At 35.4% G+C, this 24,461-nt stretch overlaps 2 protein-coding genes across 2 annotated transcripts; one reads left to right on the top strand and one right to left on the bottom strand.

Annotated features, from left to right (window-relative positions):
- Positions 1–318: 318 nt before the first annotated feature.
- On the bottom strand, positions 319–564 carry LOC121479340 (keratin-associated protein 6-1-like). Its single transcript, XM_041734894.1, has one exon. It carries the CDS (start codon positions 562–564, stop codon positions 319–321), a length of 246 nt encoding a protein of 81 aa, XP_041590828.1.
- A 15,596-nt stretch (positions 565–16,160) lies between these two features.
- On the top strand, positions 16,161–16,465 carry LOC121479272 (keratin-associated protein 6-5-like). The gene has a single exon (XM_041734764.1). The coding sequence runs from the start codon at positions 16,163–16,165 to the stop codon at positions 16,388–16,390; it is 228 nt and encodes a 75-aa protein (XP_041590698.1). The 5' UTR covers positions 16,161–16,162; the 3' UTR covers positions 16,391–16,465.
- The last annotated feature ends 7,996 nt before the right edge of the window (positions 16,466–24,461 follow it).

Raw genomic sequence — 24,461 nt, 5'->3', positions numbered from 1 at the left:
GTTGCTGTTTGGATTGGACAAATTTATTAGGTCAACACAGAAACAAGCTACAGCATGAATATCATCCAGGCAGTTGCTCTGACACCATCATCCTGATGAAAGTAGAACTGTGGGGGTCACAGATGAATTTCACCATCTCCCACTTCCTGCAGCAAATTCAGGGAATCTGTAGGTTTGGTTGTAGGTGACAGCAGACAGAACTACTTTGATCATGCAGGATATCATCACCCAAGGCAAAGGCTCAGAGCATGTGGAGCTCAAAACTGGCAAATTCCATGTCCAGGTGTGGAGGGTGAGAGTCTCCCAGTGTGACCTCAATTAGTACCAGCCAAAGCCAGAGCCATAGCCAGAGCCACAGCCATAGCCACAGCCACAGAGAGAGTGGGAGCGATATCCATAGCCACAGCCAGAACCACAGCCATAGCCACAGCCCAGTCTGCGGAAGCCACAGCCGTAGCTGGAGCCATAGCCACAGCCCAGGCCTCCATAGCCACAGCCTCCATAACCGCAGCCTCCATAGCCACAGCTTCCATAGCCACAGCCTCCATAATAGCTGCCACACATGGTGTTGGTTGTTGAGGTTGTGTTTAGGTAGAGAAAGAGAGAAGAAGTGTCACTTCACTGTGTACAATCCCCCTGCAGAGACCTTTTATATACCCTCAATGTGGGTGGGATCCACCACACAAGTCATCCCATTGGTTAATTTGCAAGACCTCTGTGAGTAACTTGTTGACCCCTGGTTTTAGGGTAAGGCTTTGGGGGCAATGAGGACATTTGCTATTGTTTAGCCACATTGAATCATCTGTGAGTCATTCATAAGAATCAGTTGTCCTAGCTTCAAAACCCTACTTATACAAGATCTTCAAGTTAGAAATTTGTAACCAGTCTTCATGACAAGAAATAGCATTTTAGACATTCTGACCTCAAACCACCAAACGACCAGCCTTCTTTTGGCTGACATTCAACAGGTCATAATAATCTGCCTTAACTTGAGATTCTCCATCTCTTCTTCTCTGTTTCAAATCATTTTTTCTTTTAGGGATTGTCCTTATTTTCACATGAGGAGTAGCTTACTAGGAAAAACCAAAAGGTATCACTCAACTTCATGAGACTATTAACGAAAAGCCAATAGTTTAAAATTCTGGAACACCAAGGCCTGAAAAAACTGAGCTTTTCTTTCTCACTTATATTAATATTTCCTTTTATGACTCTACTTTTAAAACATCAAATTTTTTTTCATGATTTCAAATTTATGTCCTGAATCTATAGCCAGGAAATAGAAATGAGATTTTATTTCCTTTATAAAAGTGCATTTTCATGAGTGAGTTTTCTTTATACTTAAACATATTTGTAATGTTTGTGTTTTGGTTCAAAGATGAGTATAGGCATTTCTTTATTTAAAATAATACTAGCAGAGTTACCTTTCGTGACACTAATAAATTTTCATCAACAAACAATGAAGTCTTGGTAAAACATCTTGGACTAAGAGAAATATATTACTAATGGTCAGGGTTTTTTTAATATAAAAAAGCTCAGAGCTTAACTGGAGGATTAAGTGAAATAGCCCTCTAATCTTCTGTTCTTTGTAAGATGACCTCATAGGAGTCCGTAGAGCATAAGAGATATGAATAAAATTCTGAAATCAGCTCTCTGGGTTCAGATCTTACTTCTATCACTTATAGCTTTGTGACCACTATAATGGTGTACCTCGATTGCTCTATCTGCAAATGGGACAGTAATAACAATAATAATAATAACACAAGATAATTTCAAGAGTCAAATTAATTAGTGCATGTCAAGCCCAACAGTGTCTGGCACATGGTAAGTAGAAGAATAATCTTTGCTATTATTATTTCTTTCATCCTCTGTATCCCTGAATATAAACTTTAGTGGAGAGTGGATGAGTTGAACAAGAGAACTCAGACACAGTTAAGTCCTCATTTGGGGGTCTTGGGTCATTGCAGCCAAAGGAAAGGACTCTACTTATGACTGTGTATCTAAAAGTAGAAAAAAGCATTCTCTAATTTTCCTGAGAAGGAGCAAGTCCCATGAGTGCCCAACAAATATAACACAAGCAAGTAGAGAATATAACAATTGGTGCCTACCCAGATTCATTATGCTCCCTAGCACAATAAAAAACATTCCTGGCTGTAAAGCCACAAAGATGCAGCACTGAATAGCAGGTAATGGATTGACCAGAGGAGCTTTTGGCTAATGGCAATGGGAAATGGCAATATGTGCTATGTGAACATAGGTGTCAGCGCAGGACAGATGAAGGTGCTCCCTTCTGATCAGTAGCATCTGTCTGCACATTAGAGTCCACTCAGGAGGAGGTGGAGTTGGTGAAACTTTTAATTCAATTGAGCTTTCATTCTGCAGACTAGAATGTCAGTGAATTTTGTTATTTACCCAGAAGGGACAAGAATAAATGTTTTATCTACTGGAAATGGTAACTCAAGATAGAATTTGGTAAAATATGAAAATAAAGCATATTTGTACACCTGTAAAGTTTTATCTTATAACAATGTAGCCTAAGAGACTCCTGGGTAGTTCAGTTGGTTAAATGTCTGCCTTCACCTCAGGTAATAATCCCAGGGTCCTGGGATCCAATCCCAGGTCTGGCTCCCTGCTCAGCGGGGAACCTGTTTCTCCCCCTCCCTCTCCCTCTGTCCCTCCACCCAATCGTGCTCTCTCTGTCTTTATCTCTCCTCTCTCTCTCAGATAAATAAAATCTTTTTAAAAATGTTACCTGAATTATGTATTTAAGATAAAATGAGTTTTATCTAAAAGGAAACAGATATCCCATTCTTTAAATAAAACTTACCCTTTAGCACTTTGATTTTTCCAAAGCTAAACAAGAGTAACTTTTTCAACTGCAAGGGGCAGATGAATTTGAGATTATTAATACACTCAAAACAATTTGCATCAATTGCAGTTTGCATAGTTTTTGTGATTTCATAGAATTTCATTATGGAATTGAAATATGAGCCCTCAATGAGAAAATCAAGTCAGATATCTGTTGTTCAATGCACATGATTTGACTGTGAAAATATTGACCCAACCGCAGAGTAGTTTTGGCTATGAAGGCTTCACAATGCCTAATGAAATGAGAGATTTGTGAGAATTTTGCTGTTGGTGTTGCTCTAGTTAATGAGAAATAACTTCTAATAAGGGCAACATTTCCTGTGACTTGCCACATCTACACTGAAGAATTATAGATCTTATGAAGGGAGTGATATTCAGTCATCTTCCTCTTCTGCACCATTCACCCTGATACCAGGACCTACTACAGCAACTACTATGGGGGCTGTGGCTCTGGTGGGCTTGGCCATGGCTACAGCTGTGGCTACTGCTTTGGCTATCATGCGTATCACGGCTACAGATATGGCTGATACCACCCATCTTGCTATGGAAGATATTGGTCATATGGATTCCACTGAAAAATTCTAGAATGACTGGACTCACTAGATTTGTCATCCTGTGAAACATGGATTCTGCTGCTGGTCTTGTTCATCCCATCCTGTCTCTTTAAAATAGCAAAAATCTAAATCTAGGCAATCATGAAAGAAGCAGAGATGTCATTTTTCTCTGGTTCCATCGTATATTCTTTATGATCTTTCTTAAAGAATATCTTTTAAAATGCAACAGAAGTCTCCCCTTGATCACTAAGTACTTCCTTCAATAAATTTAATCTTTTTGCAAAGATGATATGCTTTCACATTTATTTATTTTCACTGTCATTTCTGCATATGGATGATTATAAGATAAAAATATGTGTGTAGTAACTATCCCCAGGGAGTGACGCTACTTTCTTCCATTTGTTTTTTTCTATTTTTTAAATCCCTCTGCATATTTCCCACACTATTTAAAGCTGAGCTTCCACATGACACAGTTGATTGCTTCCTCCTCAATAAATTTGGCTTCTCTTTAATTCATAGGCCAAATAATTCAAAACACACCTGAATTCTGATAGCTGCACAGAGCTGGCTGTCTGCCCTCGTTTTCCTAGAACACAGAGGAACACACCCATATTTTAAGTGGTGCTTCTATGAGTTTTCCAGGCGTCTGGTTTCTGGTAGCTTCATAAGAAAGCTTCTCAGATGCCTGATGTCATTCATATAGAATTCATGTCCAACCAGGAATTGGACATAGGGAGTGCTGTACCAGTCCTGAGAACCCAGCTGTCTTTAGCAAATCTCTTTACGTAAGATCAGTTTGATTATGAAGTCCATTTCATATGTTTTTTAAGTCTCATTTGTTCAATACTTGGTGTGTAAAACATGCCAGGCACACTGCTGTGTTAGGAACGGAACATTCTGTAAATGATTATTTGAGATTGTTTCCATTGTCATGTTACTGAGTTGTTGAGTTGTTTTTTTTTTTTTTTTAAGATTTTATTTATTTATTTGAGACAGAGAGACAATGAGCAGAAGGGAGGGAGAGGGAGAGGGAGAGGGAGAGGGAGAGGGAGAGGGAGAGGGAGAGGGAGAGGGAGAGGGAGAAGCCAACTCCCCACTGAGCAGGGAGCCAGACTCAGGGCTCAATCCCAGAACTCCAAGATCATGACCTGAGCTACCCAGATGCCCCACATTACTGAGTTTTATATAGTTGTACCATCTGTAAGACACTGATATCTATGCAATATTAAAATGTGAAAATAGGATATTTTAAGATTTTTAAATTTTTATTTTTTAGTTTTTTTAGATTTTATTTGTTTATTCATGAGAGACACAGAGACACAGGCAGAGAGAGAAGAGGGCTCCATGCAGGGAGCCCAATGTTGGACTCAATCCCCAGACTTTGGGATCACACCCTGAGCCAAAAGCAGATGCTCAACTGCTGTGCCACCAGCCCCAGGTTTTAAATTTTTCCAAATGAAGGGTTGAAGAGAGTTTCGACCCCATTTGTATAAAAACAAAGCCTTCTCAAATAAATTTGTAAAAGCAAACTGTTGAAGTTAAGGAGGGTATATATTTACTAGTCAAATTTCAAAAATAAACTGTATAACTAAATAATGGGATTCAGGTTGATTTGAAAAATTTAAAAAAAGATCTGAGTATAATAAATAATACATTTTTCTAATAATCACAACAAACTGCATTTAGAACCAAAATTTCAGATCTTTATATGACAAAAACTTAAAAATTTTCTAACATGTTAAAGTAAAACCTATCATAATGTGAGCTCTTATTATATAAATAATTTTATATGTTTTATATTCAATGATTATTTACCAGTAATTAATGCATGTAACAAATTATCAATAAATAGCTATATTCAAATTTTGGATACAGGTTCCAAATATTACTGGTTTAGCTTTCTTAAAAGTTTGAAGAACACAGCTCTAGACCAAGGCTTATCAAATTGTGGTCTGTTGACATCTGTGGAATCCAAAGATGCTTTCAAGAGGTTCATAAGCCTATTCCACTCTAATAATCCCATGCAACAAACTGAATGCAGAAGCAGATATGAGAAAGCCATGTTCCATGTTTCTTCTACCACTATTTTAAAAAACTTCCTGGAGAAATTCACTAATGACTTTAAAGACAATTTGAGTATATGAGAACCCAAAAGGTAGAGGAAGGAGGACATCTAGCATTAATATTTTAATTTCTAAATAAATGTTTAATTGCATAATATAATGGTGTACTCTTATAGAAAGTCATGGCTCACAAATAAATAAAACTCTCAAAATGAAAAAAAATGCAGCTTTATATTAGCACTTTAATGTAAATATAGTCAGTTCATCCTCAGTAAGCAATAGAAAATATTATTTGGTGTGAGGAGTTGTCTGATGGAAAGAAATCATATAACTTAAAAGATCTTTTACTTCAGATAACTCTTCACTTTTATCACTTCCTCACTCAAATAGATGTACTCTCAGCTCCTTGATTGTATATCTAAATATGCCATAGAAATTACTATTTTAAGAAAAAAAAAAGGAAAATTGGGTTTAAGGGCTTGAATATCAACAACATTTCAAAGAACCTGAGTATAGACTTTATTTTTTTTTATTTTTTAAATTAATTTTTATTGGTGTTCAATTTACCAACATACAGAAAAACACCCAGTGCTCATCCCGTCAAGTGTCCGCCTCAGTGCCCGTCACCCATTCCCCTCCAACACCCGCCCTCCTCCCCTTCCACCACCCCTAGTTCGTTACCCCGAGTTAGGAGTCTTTATGTTCTGTCTCCCTTCCTGATATTTCCCAACATTTCTTTTCCCTTCCTTTATATTCCCTTTCACTATTATTTATATTCCCCAAATGAATGAGAACATACACTGTCCTTCTCCGATTGACTTATTTCACTCAGCATAATACCCTCCAGTTCCATCCACACTGAAGCAAATGGTGGGTATTTGTCGTTTCTAATGGCTGAGTAATATTCCATTGTATACATAAACCACATCTTCTTTATCCATTCATCTTTCGATGGACACCGAGGCTCCTTCCACAGTTTGGCTATTGTGGCCATTGCTGCTAGAAACATCGGGGTGCAGGTGTCCCAGCGTTTCACTGCATCTGAATCTTTGGGGTAAATCCCCAACAGTGCAATTACTGGGTCGTAGGGCAGGTCTATTTTTAACTCTTTGAGGAACTTCCACACAGTTTTCCAGAGTGGCTGCACCAGTTCACATTCCCACCAACAGTGTAAGAGGGTTCCCTTTTCTCTGCATCCTCTCCAACATTTGTTGTTTCCTGCCTTGTTAATTTTCCCCATTCTCACTGGTGTGAGGTGGTATCTCATTGTGGTTTTGATTTGTATTTCCCTGATGGCAAGTGATGCGGAGCATTTTCTCATGTGCATGTTGGCCATGTCCATGTCTTCCTCTGTGAGATTTCTCTTCATGTCTTTTGCCCATTTCATGATTGGATTGTTTGATTCTTTGGTGTTGAGTTTAATAAGTTCTTTATAGATTTTGGAAACTAGCCCTTTATCTGATATGTCATTTGCAAATATCTTCTCCCATTCTGTAGGTTGTCTTTTAGTTTTGTTGACTGTATCCTTTGCTGTGCAAAAGCTTCTTATATTGATGAAGTCCCAATAGTTCATTTTTGCTTTTGTTTCTTTTGCCTTTGTGGATGTATCTTGCAAGAAGTTACTGTGGCCAAGTTCAAAAAGGGTGTTGCCTATGTTCTCTTCTATTGAGTATAGACTTTAATAACAAAACCAGAGTGAGAAGATCTCTAAAATACAAGAAGAATCTAGTTAAGAACAAGTGACATGATTATTGGATTCCAGGAATAGTTAATAATATGTGTTATAAGGACATCTCCTTGTTTTTTGACACAAGTGTTTCATGAGCCTTCATTATTAAACTTTGCCTGAAATATGAGGTCATACTGCCTCATACATCACAGAAGATATGAAAAACTCTATATGCAGATGGTGACATTCAAATTGGGAACAAAAATTTCCTGTTCCACCATGGAAACCTCTCCTCCTAATACCATGCACCATTACAACAAGTATTATGGCAGCCTGAGCTGTGGCTCTGGCTCTGGCTCTGGCTCTGGCTGTGGACATGGCTGAGCTGCACATCTTGCTGGGGCACATTGTGGCCCCTGTGGATTCTACTGAGGAACATCCAGAGCAGCTCCATCTACTATACTCCTTTACCTGTGAGTTCCCGACTCTGCTTCCATGGTTGTTCACAAGAGTAATTCTACTCCCTGTACCAACTGTGACAAGCTCATCCAGGGTAACCTGGAAAACACAAAGCTCAGGTCTGATAGATTTCTCAGTTGGTGAAAATAGCCAGGAAAGTGTCAAAAATTACAGAGAAATTTCATCTTTGATATCTTTTCTATTTTTTTAATATTTTAATTATTTGAGAGAGAGTGTGTGTGTGAGCAGGAGCAGGGGGAAGGTCAGAGGGAGAGGGAAAAGGACACTCCTCACTGAAGAGAGATATAGGCTAGATCACAGTATCCCAGGATCATCACCTGAGCTGAAGGCAGACATTTAATTGGCACCCATATCTTTTCTAATTTAGTTCAACGTATTTCATAATGCAGTTTTAATTTTTAATGAACTTATTTTTTTTTGCATTCAATAGTATTGCATTTTATTTAGATTAATTTGTAGGACTCTGTGGGGCACTGTCTTTTAACTTCAACTTTGTCATTATTCTGAGATGATCGTTTTCCAAAATATAAGGATATAGCCATCATTCCTTTATAACAGCATCATATAAGAACTTTTGCTTTCATATATACCTATAGGCAGCACTACTGTTCATACATAAACAAGCTGAATGCCATTTCATACAATTTAGTACCATTTTCTATTATCATGTGCTGGAGATATCTATTAAAATTTACTAGAGATATCTATCTGTCTAAAACCCTAGTTAAATTGTATCATTCGGATATGTGCCTTTGAATGTGGCTAAGTGCTTTATTCTCCCTTTCTTACTTCTTCCTATTCCTCTGAGTTTAACAGCAAAAGAGCAATACATACCTGCATAGTTGGTGGGTCTGTTCTCATTTTAGAGCTCTATCAGAAAAACCATCTAGCTCCCTTCTCGGTTAACAATGTTTTAGCAACCTGGATCATTATCTTTCATTTGCATTAGGGATATTACCCTTGCTCTTCCAACTTCTAATTCGAAGAAAACAAAACTTCTATTCTCAATTACCCTAGCTTTCTTCCAGAACCAAATGAAGAAAAGGAGTCTCCATAAGACTCCAATGAGGAACCATGTCTCTGAACACCCAGACAATATTCTCAAATATCAACACATCTGGCTGAAAGCACTCTAGACAGTTCAAAAATATGTTATCATTTGAAGGACTGTCAGGAAATGTATATAATTTATATTATATTACATCATATTTTTAGAAGTTCTATTTCATTGTCTCAGCAACTGAAACAACTCAAGGAATTCTCCAATTTTTCCTCTGGGATGGTGGATGTCTCTCAAAGGCCTGACACCTACTCAAGTAATGAATAATAAACAGGATATGATTTCACACAATATCACTAATAGGACATCGTAGCCCTGCAGTGAGAAAAGTTGCTGGCACTTATTATGTGCCTAATCAATGTTTTTAATAAATAAATTAATGACAGTGAATAATGTTGAAACTGTCTCCCTGGAATTTTATATTCTATTTTAGCAGAAAATGAGAAAGTAAGGATATAAACTATCTCTGGGGTCTTGATGTACTCATAATGTTATTTTTCCCAGAAAGTATCGATTGTCTCTTTATGGGCTCTCAACGGAGTACTCAGAATGGAATATAGTTTTATCATAACAAGAAAACACAGACATTTTCCATCCTTTACTCAACTATACTATGACTAAGAGACTTAATCAACTACATTACAGATCACTCTCAATATTTAGGGTAGATCAAAACCACCTTTGAGAAATACAATAAGTGTTTAATATGTGATGGATTGAATTTGTTAACTCAGCCATATTTATACTACTTTTCAAGAGAGATTTTATTTGAATATCATTGGATATAGCTAGATTTCAGTCACCGCCTTTAGCTTTATTCAAACCAACCTCTTGTTTCTTTCATCTAGTTTCTGGCCAATGTCAGGAGGAAGCACCTCAAATACTGAAATTAAATATCCATCTTAAAGCCTAACCTGGTTCATAGCCTCTTCTAAGAGAGAATCTAGCTCTTTCATGAGTGAGAAATGTTCTCTGTCTGCATGATGCATACCCTTCCAGTTGTCTTCGGAAAAGAATTCGAAACTCATGTAGGATATCATGTGTCCCCTATGCTGCTACTCAGCTGTTCTGTGAGGAGACTTCACCCCAGACACCCCAGGGCAACTGTAAGATGATGGAACTCAGAGGGTGACTGGGTGGAGGAGTCTCCAGGTCTCTAGTTGGACTGAGGAAGGAGAGGCCTATACTGAAACAAATTTGACACACTGTAACAGAAAAGCAAAAAGTCCTGCTTTTCTGCCCAGTCTCTGTAGAAAGATCAACCTAGTTTTTTGTACCAGTTTTACTTACTGAGGTGTAACTGACACACACACACACACACACACACACACACACACAAGCCCTGCACAGATTTAAAGTATATAGTGTAATGAGTTTCAGCATATCACTATACCCAAGAAACCATCACCATAGTCAGGGTAATGAACATATGTATCACCTCCAGAAGTTTGCTTTTGCTCTTTTGTTTGTTTCTTTGTTTTTCTTATTGAGGTAAGAGCACTTAACAGAAGCTCTCCACTCCTATCAAAATTTTAAGTGCACAATATGGTATGATTAACTCTAGACACAATGCTGTACACAGATCTCTACCACTTATTTATTTTGTATAACTGGAACCTTTATACATTTTGAACAGCAACTCCCCATTTCCCCCTCCCCACAATTCTTATCTACCACCTTTCTATTCTCTGTTTCTATGAGTTTGACTATTTTGTATGCCTCACATAAGAAGAATCATGCACTATATCCTTTTGTGACTGACTTATTTCACTTATCTAAATGTCCTCCAGGTTCATCTAGGTTGTCAGTGACAGATTACCTTCCTTTTTAAGGCTGAATAATAATATAATATCCTAGTATGTATATATATATTATATATATTTATAATATATATTTATAGATATATATATATTACCACATTTTTAAATCCAATTGTCCATCAGTAGACATTTAGGTTGTTTGCATATCTTGACTGCTGTGAATAATGCTGCAATGAAAGTAAGTACAGATATCTCTTTGAGATCCTGATTTCAATCATTTTGGATATATACCTGGATATATGCCCAGAAGTGGAACTGAAAGATCATATAATAGTTCTGTTTTTAAATTTCTGAACTATTGCCATACTTTTTTCTACAGTGACTATACCACTTTTCATTCCTAACAAGAGTTTACAAAGATTCCAATTGCTCCATACCCTTTTAATACCTGATAGAAAGAAAACGAATATGTAAGTCAATGTTTCACTTTTTTCAATGTTTCACTTTACAAAAAAAGTGTAGAATTTTCCAGAAATAACAAAAAAGTAACATAATTGCATATAAAAATACTCATGCCTTTACAATGGCATTTGAATATAGGTTGTGTCCCTCTTTTCACTTACAAAGAATTGAAGGAATATTCTCCTTGGGGAGAGGAATCATACAAAATCACACAAAAAATACACAGACATTTTGACAGAATTTTTACTTTACTTAGAATATCTGCCCATGAAACTATAAACTCAAGTGAGAAATGAGCATTCTTTAGAAATCCCATAAAAGCTGGTCAAAGAAATTTCACTAACTAGCCTAGTTTGATGCAAATTGAAAATATGGGAATTATTTACTGTTAGGCTCATATGGTTTGATTGTGAGAATTCTGACCTGAAAAAAAAACAAAAAAAAAATGAGGTTAAGGAATTTTTCTAATATAAATTAGTGTAAATTATGAGTTCAAAACCTTCTATAGTTTGCCCTATCTGGCACTGAAGATAAATAAAAGCCCTGGGAAGATGGTGACATTCCAAACTGAGGACACTTATCAACATTCCAACTGAGGACACTTATCCAATTATCATCTGAACCTTTCATCCCTGACACATGTGCTACTATGGCAACTATTCTGGTGGCTTGGTCTGTGGCTCTGGCTCTGGGTCTGGTGGGGAAGGATATGGTTGCCACCACCCATCTTACCTTAGCAGATACTGGTCCTGTGGATTTTACTTCTAGAGATACTCCAGAACTCCTCTTCCTGTGTTTCCTGAATCCACTTTTTGAGTTCTTCTCTTTGTGAAATGGCGATTCTCTCATTCTAGAATACGTAGGAAAGAAAGAACAGTTGCAATTCTACATGCATCAGCTCAGTTGAATAAAATCATCTGGAATGTCTTGCTTTATAAAAGAAAATTCTTCTCTTGTTACTGCATTACAATTATTGCTCTGCATACATTTTAGTTCAACATTCTTCATGTGAAACAAAATTTATCTCAATTTCCAATAAAATCTCCTATGTTGAAAATGCAGGGGTTTTTTTTACATTACTTTGATACATCTGTTGCATGCACATGTGTGTGTACTTTTGTAACAGAAACATGCTAAAAAACTAAAGCTGAAGAATAAATTATTTCTAAGTGAAATTTGGCTTTGATGAAACTGTAATCACTGCAACCACTTGATTATATTTAAACATTAGCCCATATGCTGAGTTTCTAATTAAAGGATAAAATCCCACAATGACACTATTTCCAATCACCGTATTCTACATGCCTCTGTCTTTAGCTATTTCCTTACACCCCACTCTTGTGATTTTGAACTGTACTTCCTGGTGGTTGTACTTGGATTTTCCACCTCACATCTAATAGTAGCCCACAGAATGGAAGTGCACATCATCTTCATCTTTAAGAATTTCTAGAAAGTGCCACCCCATTACCACATAAGCACATCAGACATAAGAAATTAAATTAGTGCTTTCATGGAATAATGATTTTGAATTTCATATTTCTAATTTCTGTTTTGAATATATTAAAATTTATTTTTATATTGAATACAACTTTCCACCAGATCCTATCAGAAAAAAAATGCATAATGGAATTTTAACATCATTGTGTTGAAGACATATTTTGACCTAACTTTTTTGTGTCATTTTGACCTGTGTTTGAAATTAAGAACTTTTCCCCAAATACTCAAAAAAAGCATATCTCCTTTATCAGTATGAAATATCAACATGTGGGATGTTGCAGATATTATTCTTTAATAATATAGATGGCCAAGTAACTCTTTAGGAATTTCAAATTTCTATTAATTATTTTTTAAAACTGGATCATAAGATAGAATGACATTTATGGTTTGCTATATATAGTATTAGAAGTCATTTCTCATTTTTCTCAGTAGGTAAAATATTTTAATCTATGTATCCATCTTATACAATGGAATTTTCTCGGCTTTCTAAAAATACCACAGCCTATGATTTGAGAGAAAAAATCAAATAACACTAAGAAAACAATGCCAGTGCTAGAATTTACATGATTCCAGCACCTATGACAGTGCCTGAAGTATTACAGATTTGAATTTTGTTTACATTTCTGGGGTTTTTTATGAATAAATGGAAAATAAATTAATGAATGAATAAGGATGACAATCTTTTTTTAATGTTTTATGTGACTTTTAGAACACTTTCAAATTAAAAGCTTACTTTAAAAATGAATAGCATATGAAAATGCATGGATATTCAGATGTGTACATAGCTATCCTCTCCAAAGCCTCACTACCCAAATGATTCTTTTTTGTTCAATTGACATTGTTCAAATTCTTCTCATGTTAAGCTCAGAGGGGAAGATGAATTTAGTAGCAATGTAAAATAGAGGGTTTGTATTTCACCATCCTTTACCTATGGTCAGGAGTACCTAGAAGACAAGTGCATGATTACCAAACCCTCTGGTGGTTCTGATGAAAGAATCGGACAATTGTGTGCTTAAAATTGCCTACTAAAATAGGGCAAAATTATTTTTTCATACATAGTTGGGAAAATATAATGAATTCTCATATATGTTTATATATTATACCATTCTTGAGTGATACAGTGTGCATACATTGCTTCAGTAGATTTCAGTCAGTTAGACACATACCAGTTCCCTTTATGGTTCACACTAGGATCCAGCCAGTGTTGGAAAAAAAAAAAAAAAAAAACCTCAGTTAGGAAAATTAAATGTTCATTTAAAAATGAAAACTGAGAGCATGATCTCCTATAGACAAGAAATTTTTCTCTATATGTACCAAGACCTATACCCAGTTGAATCCCAAGCATAACCACATCTGTCCTATGATACATGTGCTCCTGCCACTATTCAGCTAACCTGAGTGTGCGGCTCTTGGAAGTTCCCCAGCAAAATATAAGAAACAAACAAACAAACAAACAAACAAACCCAATGGATCTAGCAGTGGTAAGGAAAAATGACAGAATAGAACACAGCTTCACCAGGACCAGTGAACTAAGCCTCCTCATTGCTCATATCTGTATCAGCGGTACTTGATCACACTGTGACAGATGAAAGCATAAAATGCCATCAGTTTCCAGTAAACAGATAACAAACTCCCTGAATGCTGAGCCATCATGCATTAATGAAAAGGAACATTTTTAAAAATCCTAAATTGTGTAAGTAAATAGTTAACTTTACAAATGTGATCAAACATTAAAAATTAATGTAAATATCAATGAAAGAAGAGGTGTCTTTATAATAGGATAGAAACCTACTTGTATTTTGTCAATTATTCATTGTCATTGATCAGTGAGAAACACTATTTAGGGATGTAAAATCCTTTAATGTAGTAAAAAGAATTCATAAAATTTATAGACATGTGGCTCCAAGTAACTTTCCTCTTTTTTTTTTTTTAACTTTCCTCTTCTAACCACCTACCTCAGACATGATTATGTAGTAGGCATTAATATTCTTCAAATGAAAATGGAGGGAAAAAGCCAATAAGGTCTTATATGCTCATGGATTTACACACAGTCTGATCCTAAATGTTAAATATATTTTTATCTAGTTTGCAGAGTGGACAAACCAGTTACAACATAACAGAAATCTACTATTTGAGGCAAAGCAAGTAGATTGTGAGAAACCAGGCATTGTAACTAAGTAATCATGGTTTAAGGAATGCACTTCACATAAATGAAAGAAATAGAGATTCATGAGGAGCTTTATTGCAAATTAGTCTGAAGTATGAGGTCAAGATTGTCTGTGGTTTGCCATATCTACTATTTACTTTATATAAAAGATCTTTTGCAGATGGTGCCATAAAACTCAAGAAACTTATTTCCGGCTCCTCAACTGAATCTTGCACTACTAACACATGTGTTCCTATTGTGGTGGCCAAGACTACAGTTATGGTGGTCTGAGGTGTAATGATAGAATTTTTTGAATCAACATTATAGAACTTCTACCCATAATGAGTCTATACAACTATCATCACGTGCAAAAATTAATAGATAAAATTTGTCAGGGAAGATTACAGCATGAACTCAATTAACAATCCCAACACTACTAAATGTGAAGCCATGGGACAACCAGACCACCATAAGCCTCCTAATATCATAGAAAAGAAAGTATACAGAGTACTCATAAAGTATTTTTTCTTGTCAAAAAATAAGGAGAATGACCAGAATCACTTCAACCCTCTACATCTACCTATCAGGATAGAGATGATACAAGGGATAGAGAAACATATGAAGAATTATTAAATCTTTAAAAAGAATTAGAAGACATTATGCCTAAATGTGAGTACCAACATAAAAAATTAACTATAAAAATGTAATTGTGAACTAATCAAGAAAATCTGAGCATGAATTAAGTATTAAAGGATGCTAAGGAATTTTTTTAAATTTCATCTGTGATAATGGTATTATGATAATGGTATTTTTTAAATTTCATCTGTGATAATGGTATTATCATGATAATGGTATTGTAATGGTATTGTAATTGTATATGTTTTTTATATATGTGATAATGGTATTGTAATTATATATGTTTTTTAAAATCTCATTTTAAATACTGAAGTACTTATAAGAAAAATGCTACTTGTCTTAGATTTGTTTTAAAACATTCATCAAAAATAACAAAAAGTATACAAGGAGAGATGGTATTGATGGTGGAAACCTTGAGGATGTCTTTATGAAGCTTCAAAATTCAATTCTATATACTTTTATGCCTGTTTTATGTGAAAGTAAATAATATACATGGAAAGCCTACCTAATTCTACTGATAAGTTCTATTGTTAGGAAAATTATTTTTCACTTTAAGAAAGACTCTCACATAATATATTAGAAGTAATTATACAATTTTAAAAATCAACATTTTAGAACCTTGTCAATTATTAAACTAGATAAAAATTGGTTCAAATACTTTAAATAAATCAAAGCTGAGTAAGGGTTTGAAAAAGAGAATAAGAAAAACACTTGAAAGGCACACGGTTTGATTGAAGGGAAGCTGACTCAACAGCCAAGTCATCCTGTTCATGACGGCTTCACCTTGCCTAATGAAACAAAGACTCAGGAAGTGTACTGATGTAAATTAGTAGGAAATATGTGATCAACAAGTCCTGTGATGTGTCCCAACCACTGAGGGCACATATAAAAGGACCTGTGCAGATGGTGATGTTCAAACTGACAGAAACTGATCCCCTGCTCCTCAGCCAAATCCCTTACTCCTGAAACCATGTCTTACTACGGCAACTACTATGGTGGCCTAGGCTGTGGCTATGGTGGCTGTGGCTATGGTGGCCTAGGCTGTGGCTACAGTGGCCTGGGCTGTGGCTACGGCGGCTGGGGCTATGGTGGCTATGGATGTGGCCACAATGGTGTGGGCTATGTCTGTGGAGGCTATGGATATGGAAGCAACCGACCATCTTGCTGCAGAAGTTGCCAGTCATACGGGTTCTACTGAGAAGCTTCCAGAGAAACTCAACTTATTATTCTCCTCCAGCAGCCTGAATCTACCTCCATGATTCTGCCCATGAATAATCCCATTTTCTATTCCAAAATGTCAACATCATCCTAAAATATCCGAAAAGATAAAATAAAATAGATTCTACAAACCTTACTAGAATCACTGAAATTGCATGGAATGTTTCACAATTTTTTTTAATTTAAAAATTTTCCTTTGATATCATATTAGCTTCTAATTCCTTACATTTTTGATCAACAATTTTGTGTGGGAAAAGTTTACAGTGAATTTAATAAACATTTATCTCATGGAAAGTATTTGTTGCATTTATAGTGATTTTTCTTCATCATTTTGTGTGTGTTAAAATAATTCAATTAAATATTGCTTTTGGGGGGATCAATATTTTCATATGGCTTTGCAACATTGCCACATCTTAATGCTATAAATGGGGAGATAGCCTATGAGAAGTCACAGCCATGATAATATAAATAATATAATCCATTGCCTTAGAAGTGACTGGCACAAGGAGCCCTCAATAAAATATCGCCTAAATGATGTAATGTCACTGACTTAAATGATGGGACATAGCAAACCATGTAATAACTTTTTTTAAAATGTATTTATTTTAGAGAGAGAGAAAGAAAGAAAGAAGGAAAGAGAGTGTGAGCAGGAGAAGGGGCAGAATGAGAAGGGGGAGAGGATCTCAAACAGACTCCCTGTAGAGCATGGAGCCTAACTTGGGGCCCAATCTCATGACTTTGAGATCATGACCTGAGCTAAAACCAAGAGTCAGATGTTCCACCAATGGAACAATCCAAGCACCCCAACCATATAATAATTTTTAATGAATTCTATGAAATTTTGATTGGGAATGTGAGAGAACTTAGAGCTATGCTCATATATACACATACCCATCTCCAGGCTCTTATAAATGATGACATTGTGTTTGATGGTACAGCTTTAGAGACCCTGCATGCAGCAGCTGAGGAGCACTGAGACTCAGCAACCCTTCTCTTTTGCCTAATCCTCCTCTGGCTAAGACAGACACAATGTACATATTGATCATTTTGTTTAGCCAACATACAGCCAAGCTAAACTATCTTTAAATAAAACAGATTGCAATTCCACCTATTGAACTCGTCTCGTTTCCTAACTGAACCTGCATACTCTCATCAGAAATGCCAACTTCATTCCTGACTATTGGGGAAAAAAAGTAATTCAGATTTAGCATGCCTATTTTGGCTTTCCAAAACCAATGGGATGACTTGTAATTTATAGAAAATTTTTACTTTTTATGTTGTTTTAGCATTATTCTTCTTGTATCATTCATGTGAGAGTTAAAGTTCATATTTAACAACAATTTATCCCTGTAAATATTGCTGCATTGCATTTACATTAACATTCCCATCATTGCTTTTTCTGTTTCTGTGTATATGTATGTATGTGAGACTAAAGAATAGAAGGAGAGAGAAAGAAACAGAAAATGAGCAGAAATGGCGATGAGAAAACAGACTGTCTTGGGCTGTTTCTGAAGATTTTCTGTGTCTACAAATTCAAGAGTCTTAACAGTCCATCTTTTTGTCTCATAACAAATGTGACCTAGGTTTCCATATGATTCAGCAGCTACTACTACATCTGATCAGACTATCAAATTACTTTTTCTATGACAAATTTTTAAATACTTTTGCCACTAAAATAGGCTTTTTTCCATCACTACATTTAACATCCCCTGCCTTTGTCTTCACCACCAATGCTTCTTAACTACTGCTTCCCACATCCTTTAGGCTCATATTTAAAATCTCCAAAATGAATGTGCCCACTTATCCTATTTTTATTTCTTACAAAGTCTCATGACATTGAGAAATGGTAAAGAGACAAGAGATTTATGGAATCTGATATCAGTCAGCCAAAGATCATTTTGATTAAATGGACTTTCTACTTTACTTTCAAGAAATTGCTACATTTTGTTAAAAAAAAAAAAAGTTTGGCCATCATCACATTTGACAAGTGAACCCTACCAACAAAATTCCACGTGATAATATAGGTGCCAAGGAATCCATAGAAAGATGAATGGATAAAGAAGATGTGGTTTATGTATACAATGGAATATTCCTCAGCCATTAGAAATGACAAATACCCACTATCTGCTTCCACGTGGATGGAACTGGAGGGTATTATGCTGAGTGAAATAAGTCAATCGGAGAAGGACAAACATTATATGGTCTCATTCATTTGGGGAATATAAATAATAGTGAAAGGGAATAGAGGGGAAGGGACAAGAAATGGGTAGGAAATATCAGAAAGGGAGACAGAACATGGAAGACTCCTAACTCTGGGAAACGAACTAGGGGTGGTGGAAGGGAGGAGGACGGGGGTAGAGGAGACTGGGTGGCCGGCACTGAGCACTGGGTGTTATTCTGTATGTTGGCAAATTGAACACCAATAAAAAATAAATTTATTATTAAAAAATATATAAAAAATAATAATACCTGAAAATCTACCTTAAAGATGTGAAGAGATGTGTAGTAAGTCTTCACCCAACAAAGAAAAATAATGATTTATTTTCCAATTTCAGAAGAAAAAAATTTATTTTATGTACTTTTCTTTACAATACTGGAAGTTTCTCTAATGTCCTTTTACCACTTCTGGCATCTCATGCTGTGAATGAGAAGGTCAGTGATATGGAAGACAGAGGAACAAAAACAGCTGTCCATAACACACTGTCTTAAAAATGACTAGACCATAGTTAGTAATAGATAAATAAAAGCTGAGGGGTTGAAAGAGGCTGAAAAACCTACCTGAATTTTTCTGTGAAATTTCATATAATCTAAATTAGAAGCCTGAAGAAAAGCAGGTTCTTCATCCCATCTATATACCTATCACCACTCTCACTATTTGAAGCATTGTTGATGGGGCCAGAGAAATTTGAATTTGGCAACTATAAAGTCAGGGAAGCTTCTTCCTCTCCTTGAAAAATCTCCTAATAGCTATATTTAGAGTAAAGATATAATTTATATTAATCTGTTTGTTAAAACTATTTAGCTATAAGGGTAGCTTTTCAAAAGTTTGCAATATGTAACACTTGGCTTTTTTACAAAAACAAACAAACAAACCTACATTTGTACCTGTTTTCTCTAAACAAAAGAAATCTAAAGGAGGTTTTTGTTTTTGCAAAAAAGGGCAAAAAAGTGAAAATAGCATTCAGTGTTGATTTTGCAGCGAGTCACTACAGATAGAGAGAGCACCTGGAGCTCTAAGAGTGGAGCTTCTGCCCCCAGCTCCTTTTCCAAGATCTCTGTTCAGCATCACACCCCAGAGCTCTGAACTGTGTCTGTGAGCATCCAGGCTTCATCCTGATTTATTTAATGCATCTGTTAGTAATATGTGTCCTGAAGTATCAGAAAAGGCTTTAAAAATGTTAGTTTTGTGTATAGGAATGCTTACAAAATTTTTTCATATAAAGTAAGGTAATTGTTTCTTTGTTTTATGCTATTTCAATCTAGGAAAGGTTTCATAGGAACATTGTACTTTTGGACCATGGAAGAAACCTCTACTTTTAAATATGTCTAAATTTGTTTTATGTAAAGTATATTTTAATTAAATTCAATTATATTTTAATTTTCATTAAAAAATTGAAATTAAAAAAAGAAAGAAAATGAGAAAAAAAAACTACAGCATATTCTCTGCTCTGTGCTCAACTAGTCTTTCCATGATTGAGGATTTCTATCTCCACCAACATTTCACCAATCAGCTGAAAACTAAGAGAATGAGGAACGATTGCAGGACACCTTTCACCTCTCTGAAATGTCCACACATCATTTAGGACACATATCACTACTGCAAATCTGGGGCATCTGTAAGAACAAAAATGAGCCCTGGTAAAAGAGACATAAGCTGAGGATGGAGAATCAAGCTTAACCTCCATATGGTTTGCAGATACATCTACAACACCTTCCTATCTGATGACACAAGGAAGCATAAGGCATAGACAGTTTCTGCCCATAAAATGGTTACACATTTTTTGGAAAGATCAAAGTCTCACATACCAAAGGAAAGGTTGATAAAAAAAAATGCCAAATATGTCTATATATGAAAGTACTCGCCACCATATTACCAATAACATAACCAGTAAGGTAAGTGGTCATACTGGGTTGGAAGGAAGTATTTTTTATAAAAGTATATGAATATATATTATATTCTTCCTTTATGTGAAAGATTCAGGGAACATGTTCCTCCAGACAAGGCTCATCTTAAAATTCTTCTTAAAGAAGAATGGAAACAAAACCAAACAATGGGATACCTATTTTCATATTTTATAAAATGCTACATAATCAAGTGATATTTATTCAACTAAATAAATAGAGTGAGACATAGCCTTGAAAATAGAATAAGAATTTCATTTTAAAGGCCCATAAGTGGTGGAGTCCTAACATAAGAGTAAAATTATCTCAGTTATGAGGGCCTTGTTTTGCCAATAAATCAAAATATTTATCATGTTGTCTGAAGCAAATTAGTGAGATTTAGGATGCTACTGCCTGTGGTTTTCCCCACCCACCACTGAGGGTGTATAAAAGGCCGTTGGCAGATGGTGGCATTCATATTAAAGATACCTACCACCTGCTCCTCAACTGAACCTTCTGCTCTTGACATCATGTGTTACTACGGCAACTATTATGGTGGCCTGGGCTATGGCTATGGTGGCCTGGGCTGTGGCTATAGTGGCCTGGGCTATGGCTATGGCTGTGGCTATGGTGGCTATGGTTATGGCTGCTGCCGCCCTCTGTACTATGGAAGATACTGGTCTTATGGCTTCTATTGAGAAATTTTTAATCTATTAGCTATGTCACCATATTTTATTGGCATTCTCTCCAGGTTTTCTTCACATGAAAAATTTTAAAATGTATTCAAAAATATTGACTTTGTACCAGACTATCTGAGATAAATAAAAGATATTCAGCATGACATTTTGATTCATTATTATCAATTAGACTGTATCACAGTTTATAGGAAAGTTTTTCCTTTGATATGGTATTACCTGTATGATGTCACATAAAATTTAATTAAGTTGAATTATCAGTTTTATTGTAAAACATATGTATTAGGAGCATCTGGATGGCACAGTTGGTTAAACATTGGACTCTTGGTTGTGGCTTAGGTCATGATCTCAAGGTTGTGAGATGAGCCTCAGCAGAGAGTCTGCTTAAGATCCTGTCTCTTCCTCTCCCTCTGCCCCTCCCCCCTTCATGGTGCTCTCTCTCTCTCAAATAAATAAATCTTTAAAAAATATATGTATTATTAAGTAAACTTTATTTCATTGCAAATATTGCTTTAGTACATTTATACTAAATTATCTCCAACACTTTAGCTTGTATGTTCTTCTATTTGGGTGTGACAATTATTCATATATGTATGCAGTTAGGGGTGGGAGTATGGTGAAAAAGAGCAAAAGAGAGCCAGAGTGCTCTTTTGAGGTCATTAAATGACTAAAATTGAAGAGTAAAAATATCAATTCTTTCCAAAAGCATTCATAAGAAATCTGTTTTTTATATATGTCTATAATCTTTTCTATCATCTCTGTTGTTTTTGTCTTAATCTAAGCTTTAAAAATGACTACTTTTTATAATAGCTGTATTTCCATCCAAACATTAAAAAATATAAAAAGAATGCGCATTAAAACTTATATGCATTTGTATGTTTTGTGTTTTTGCAACATCTATGATTGGATTATATCAGCTATATATTTTATATATATAATTTTATAGTTTATATATAAAATTTATGATTTAAAATAGATTTGAGATATTTTCTCAGTATCAAATTAATATTATCTGGTTTCATTTTTTACCTAGAGATCTGGCCTTTATCAAATGTATATGTTAGAGATATTAAGTTTATTTTCCAAAATAAAGCAGCTGTTTTACTTGGGAAACTCAAACTAAAAGCATTAAGTCCAATGAAGAGCTAATTAAAAAAACAAAACAAAACAAAACAAAACAAGGGCACCTGGGTGACTCAGTGGTTGAGCATCTACCTTTGACTCAAGTCATGATTCTGGGGTCCTGGGATGGAGTCCCACATCAGGCTCCCCACAGGAATCCTCCTTTCTCTGCCTATATCTCTGCTTCTCTCTGTGCATCTCTTATGAATAAATAAATAAAATCTTTTAAAAAATACTAAGAATAAAGGGACCAGGATTCTAAAAATAGGACAATTGTAGAAAATTAAGTGAATTTCTGCAGTCCTTGATTGTAGGAGCAAAGCAAACAACAGATTGCTGGAGAAAAGAGTAACAACCAAGTTTTGGCTGCATTTTTGTTTTGTTTTGTTTTTCCTTTCTCAAGGCTAGAAAAACAGAATTGGAGACAAAGATTCTGATAAAAATGAACTGGCAAAACACTGAGATTAATAGACAGCCAGGTTTCTCCTTCAGATATTTTCCAAATTCTGAAGTGGTAGGAGTCAATTTCTTAAGACATCAAGCAGATGCATTTGAAAATCAGAGGATTTTTTTCATATCAAAGTGTTGAGGAAATAATCATTTATTAGTTAAGGAATTGCCAAGAAGTGCCCTGAATTGGAAGATCCAAAGGAGTATCCCTATCACCTGAAATAAAACAGATAGATGGGCCCTTACCAAAATTACAATATTCGAGGAAATCCATTTTATGTGAGCCTTTGTTGGGATTAATGGAATCAAAATTTTTCTAATAACCTAGGACCAAAACAAAATCTCTATGATGAAATGCATAATTTTGGATCCTCTAAAATGTTTATACAAGACTTTGAGCTTGTGGAAACATCTGAAACAATACAAAAAAGCAATTGACAATATAAGAAGACCACAAAGTGAGCCACAACTGGATTTGAAAACTAGAAATTTAAACATAGTTATGATCAATCATATAAGAAACTTAATGCAAATTACAAAATAATTGTTATACCTGGATACATTCACTGAAGAATGTATTTTAAATTCTACATATTGTAGTTAAGAACTCAATAGACTAGCTACAGGAAATCTGAACTAGTAACTTAAAGATAGAATGATAAAAGCTATTCAACCAAAGCAAAAATAGAATACTTGGCATGTAAAATACTAAAGAGAGTATAAAGGGCACATCATACCTCATGAAACAGTAGGAAATGTGATTGGAGTTAGCAGGAATGGAAAGAATAAAGCAGAAGCCATTTTTGAAGAGAAAATAGTACATACTTTTCCAAAGCTGATGAAAGGTACCAAACCACATATTCTAAAACTCTGCACTGCCAAGAAGGAGAAGTACAATTAAAATTACATATTAACCATAGCAGCATTTTTCTAGAAATATCTCCTGAGGCAAGGGAAATAAAAGCAAAAATGAACTGTAAGGATTTCATCAAAATAAAAAGCTTCTGCGCACTGAAGAAAACCATCAACAAAACTAAAAGGCAACTAACTTACAGAATGGGAGGAGATAATAGCAAATGATATATCTGATAAAAGGTTAGTATCCAATATACATAAAAACTTATCAAACTCAACACCCAAAAAATGAACAATCTAATTTAAAAATGGGCAGAAGACGTGTATAGACATTTTTCCAAAGAAGACACACAGATGCCTAGCAGAGACCTGAAGAGATGCTCAATATTACTCATCATCAATATAAATCAAAACTACAATGAGATATCACCTCATACCTGTCAGAACGTCTAAAATCAACAACACAGGAAACAACAGGTGTTGGCAAGGGTGTGGAAAAAGGGGAACACTCATACACTGTTAATGGGAATGTAAACTGATGCAATCACTATGGAAAACAGTACGGAGGTTCCTCAAAAAGTTAGAAATAAAACTACCCAATGACCCTGGAATTGCACTACTAGGCATTTGCCCAAAGAATACAAAAATACTAATTAAGAGGAATACAAGCATTCCAATGTTTATAACACCATTATCTACTATAGCCAAATTATGGCAACAGCCCACATGTCCATTGACGGATGAGTGAATGTCCATTGACGGATGAGTCCCAATAGACTCACAAACATATGAGCAAGACATAACTGTTAATATCATATGACACAGAGA

Source organism: Vulpes lagopus, chromosome 20 (genome assembly GCF_018345385.1).
Source record: "Vulpes lagopus strain Blue_001 chromosome 20, ASM1834538v1, whole genome shotgun sequence".
NCBI classification, from domain to species: domain Eukaryota; kingdom Metazoa; phylum Chordata; class Mammalia; order Carnivora; family Canidae; genus Vulpes; species Vulpes lagopus.
This window is presented reverse-complemented; position numbering and strand designations above follow the sequence as displayed.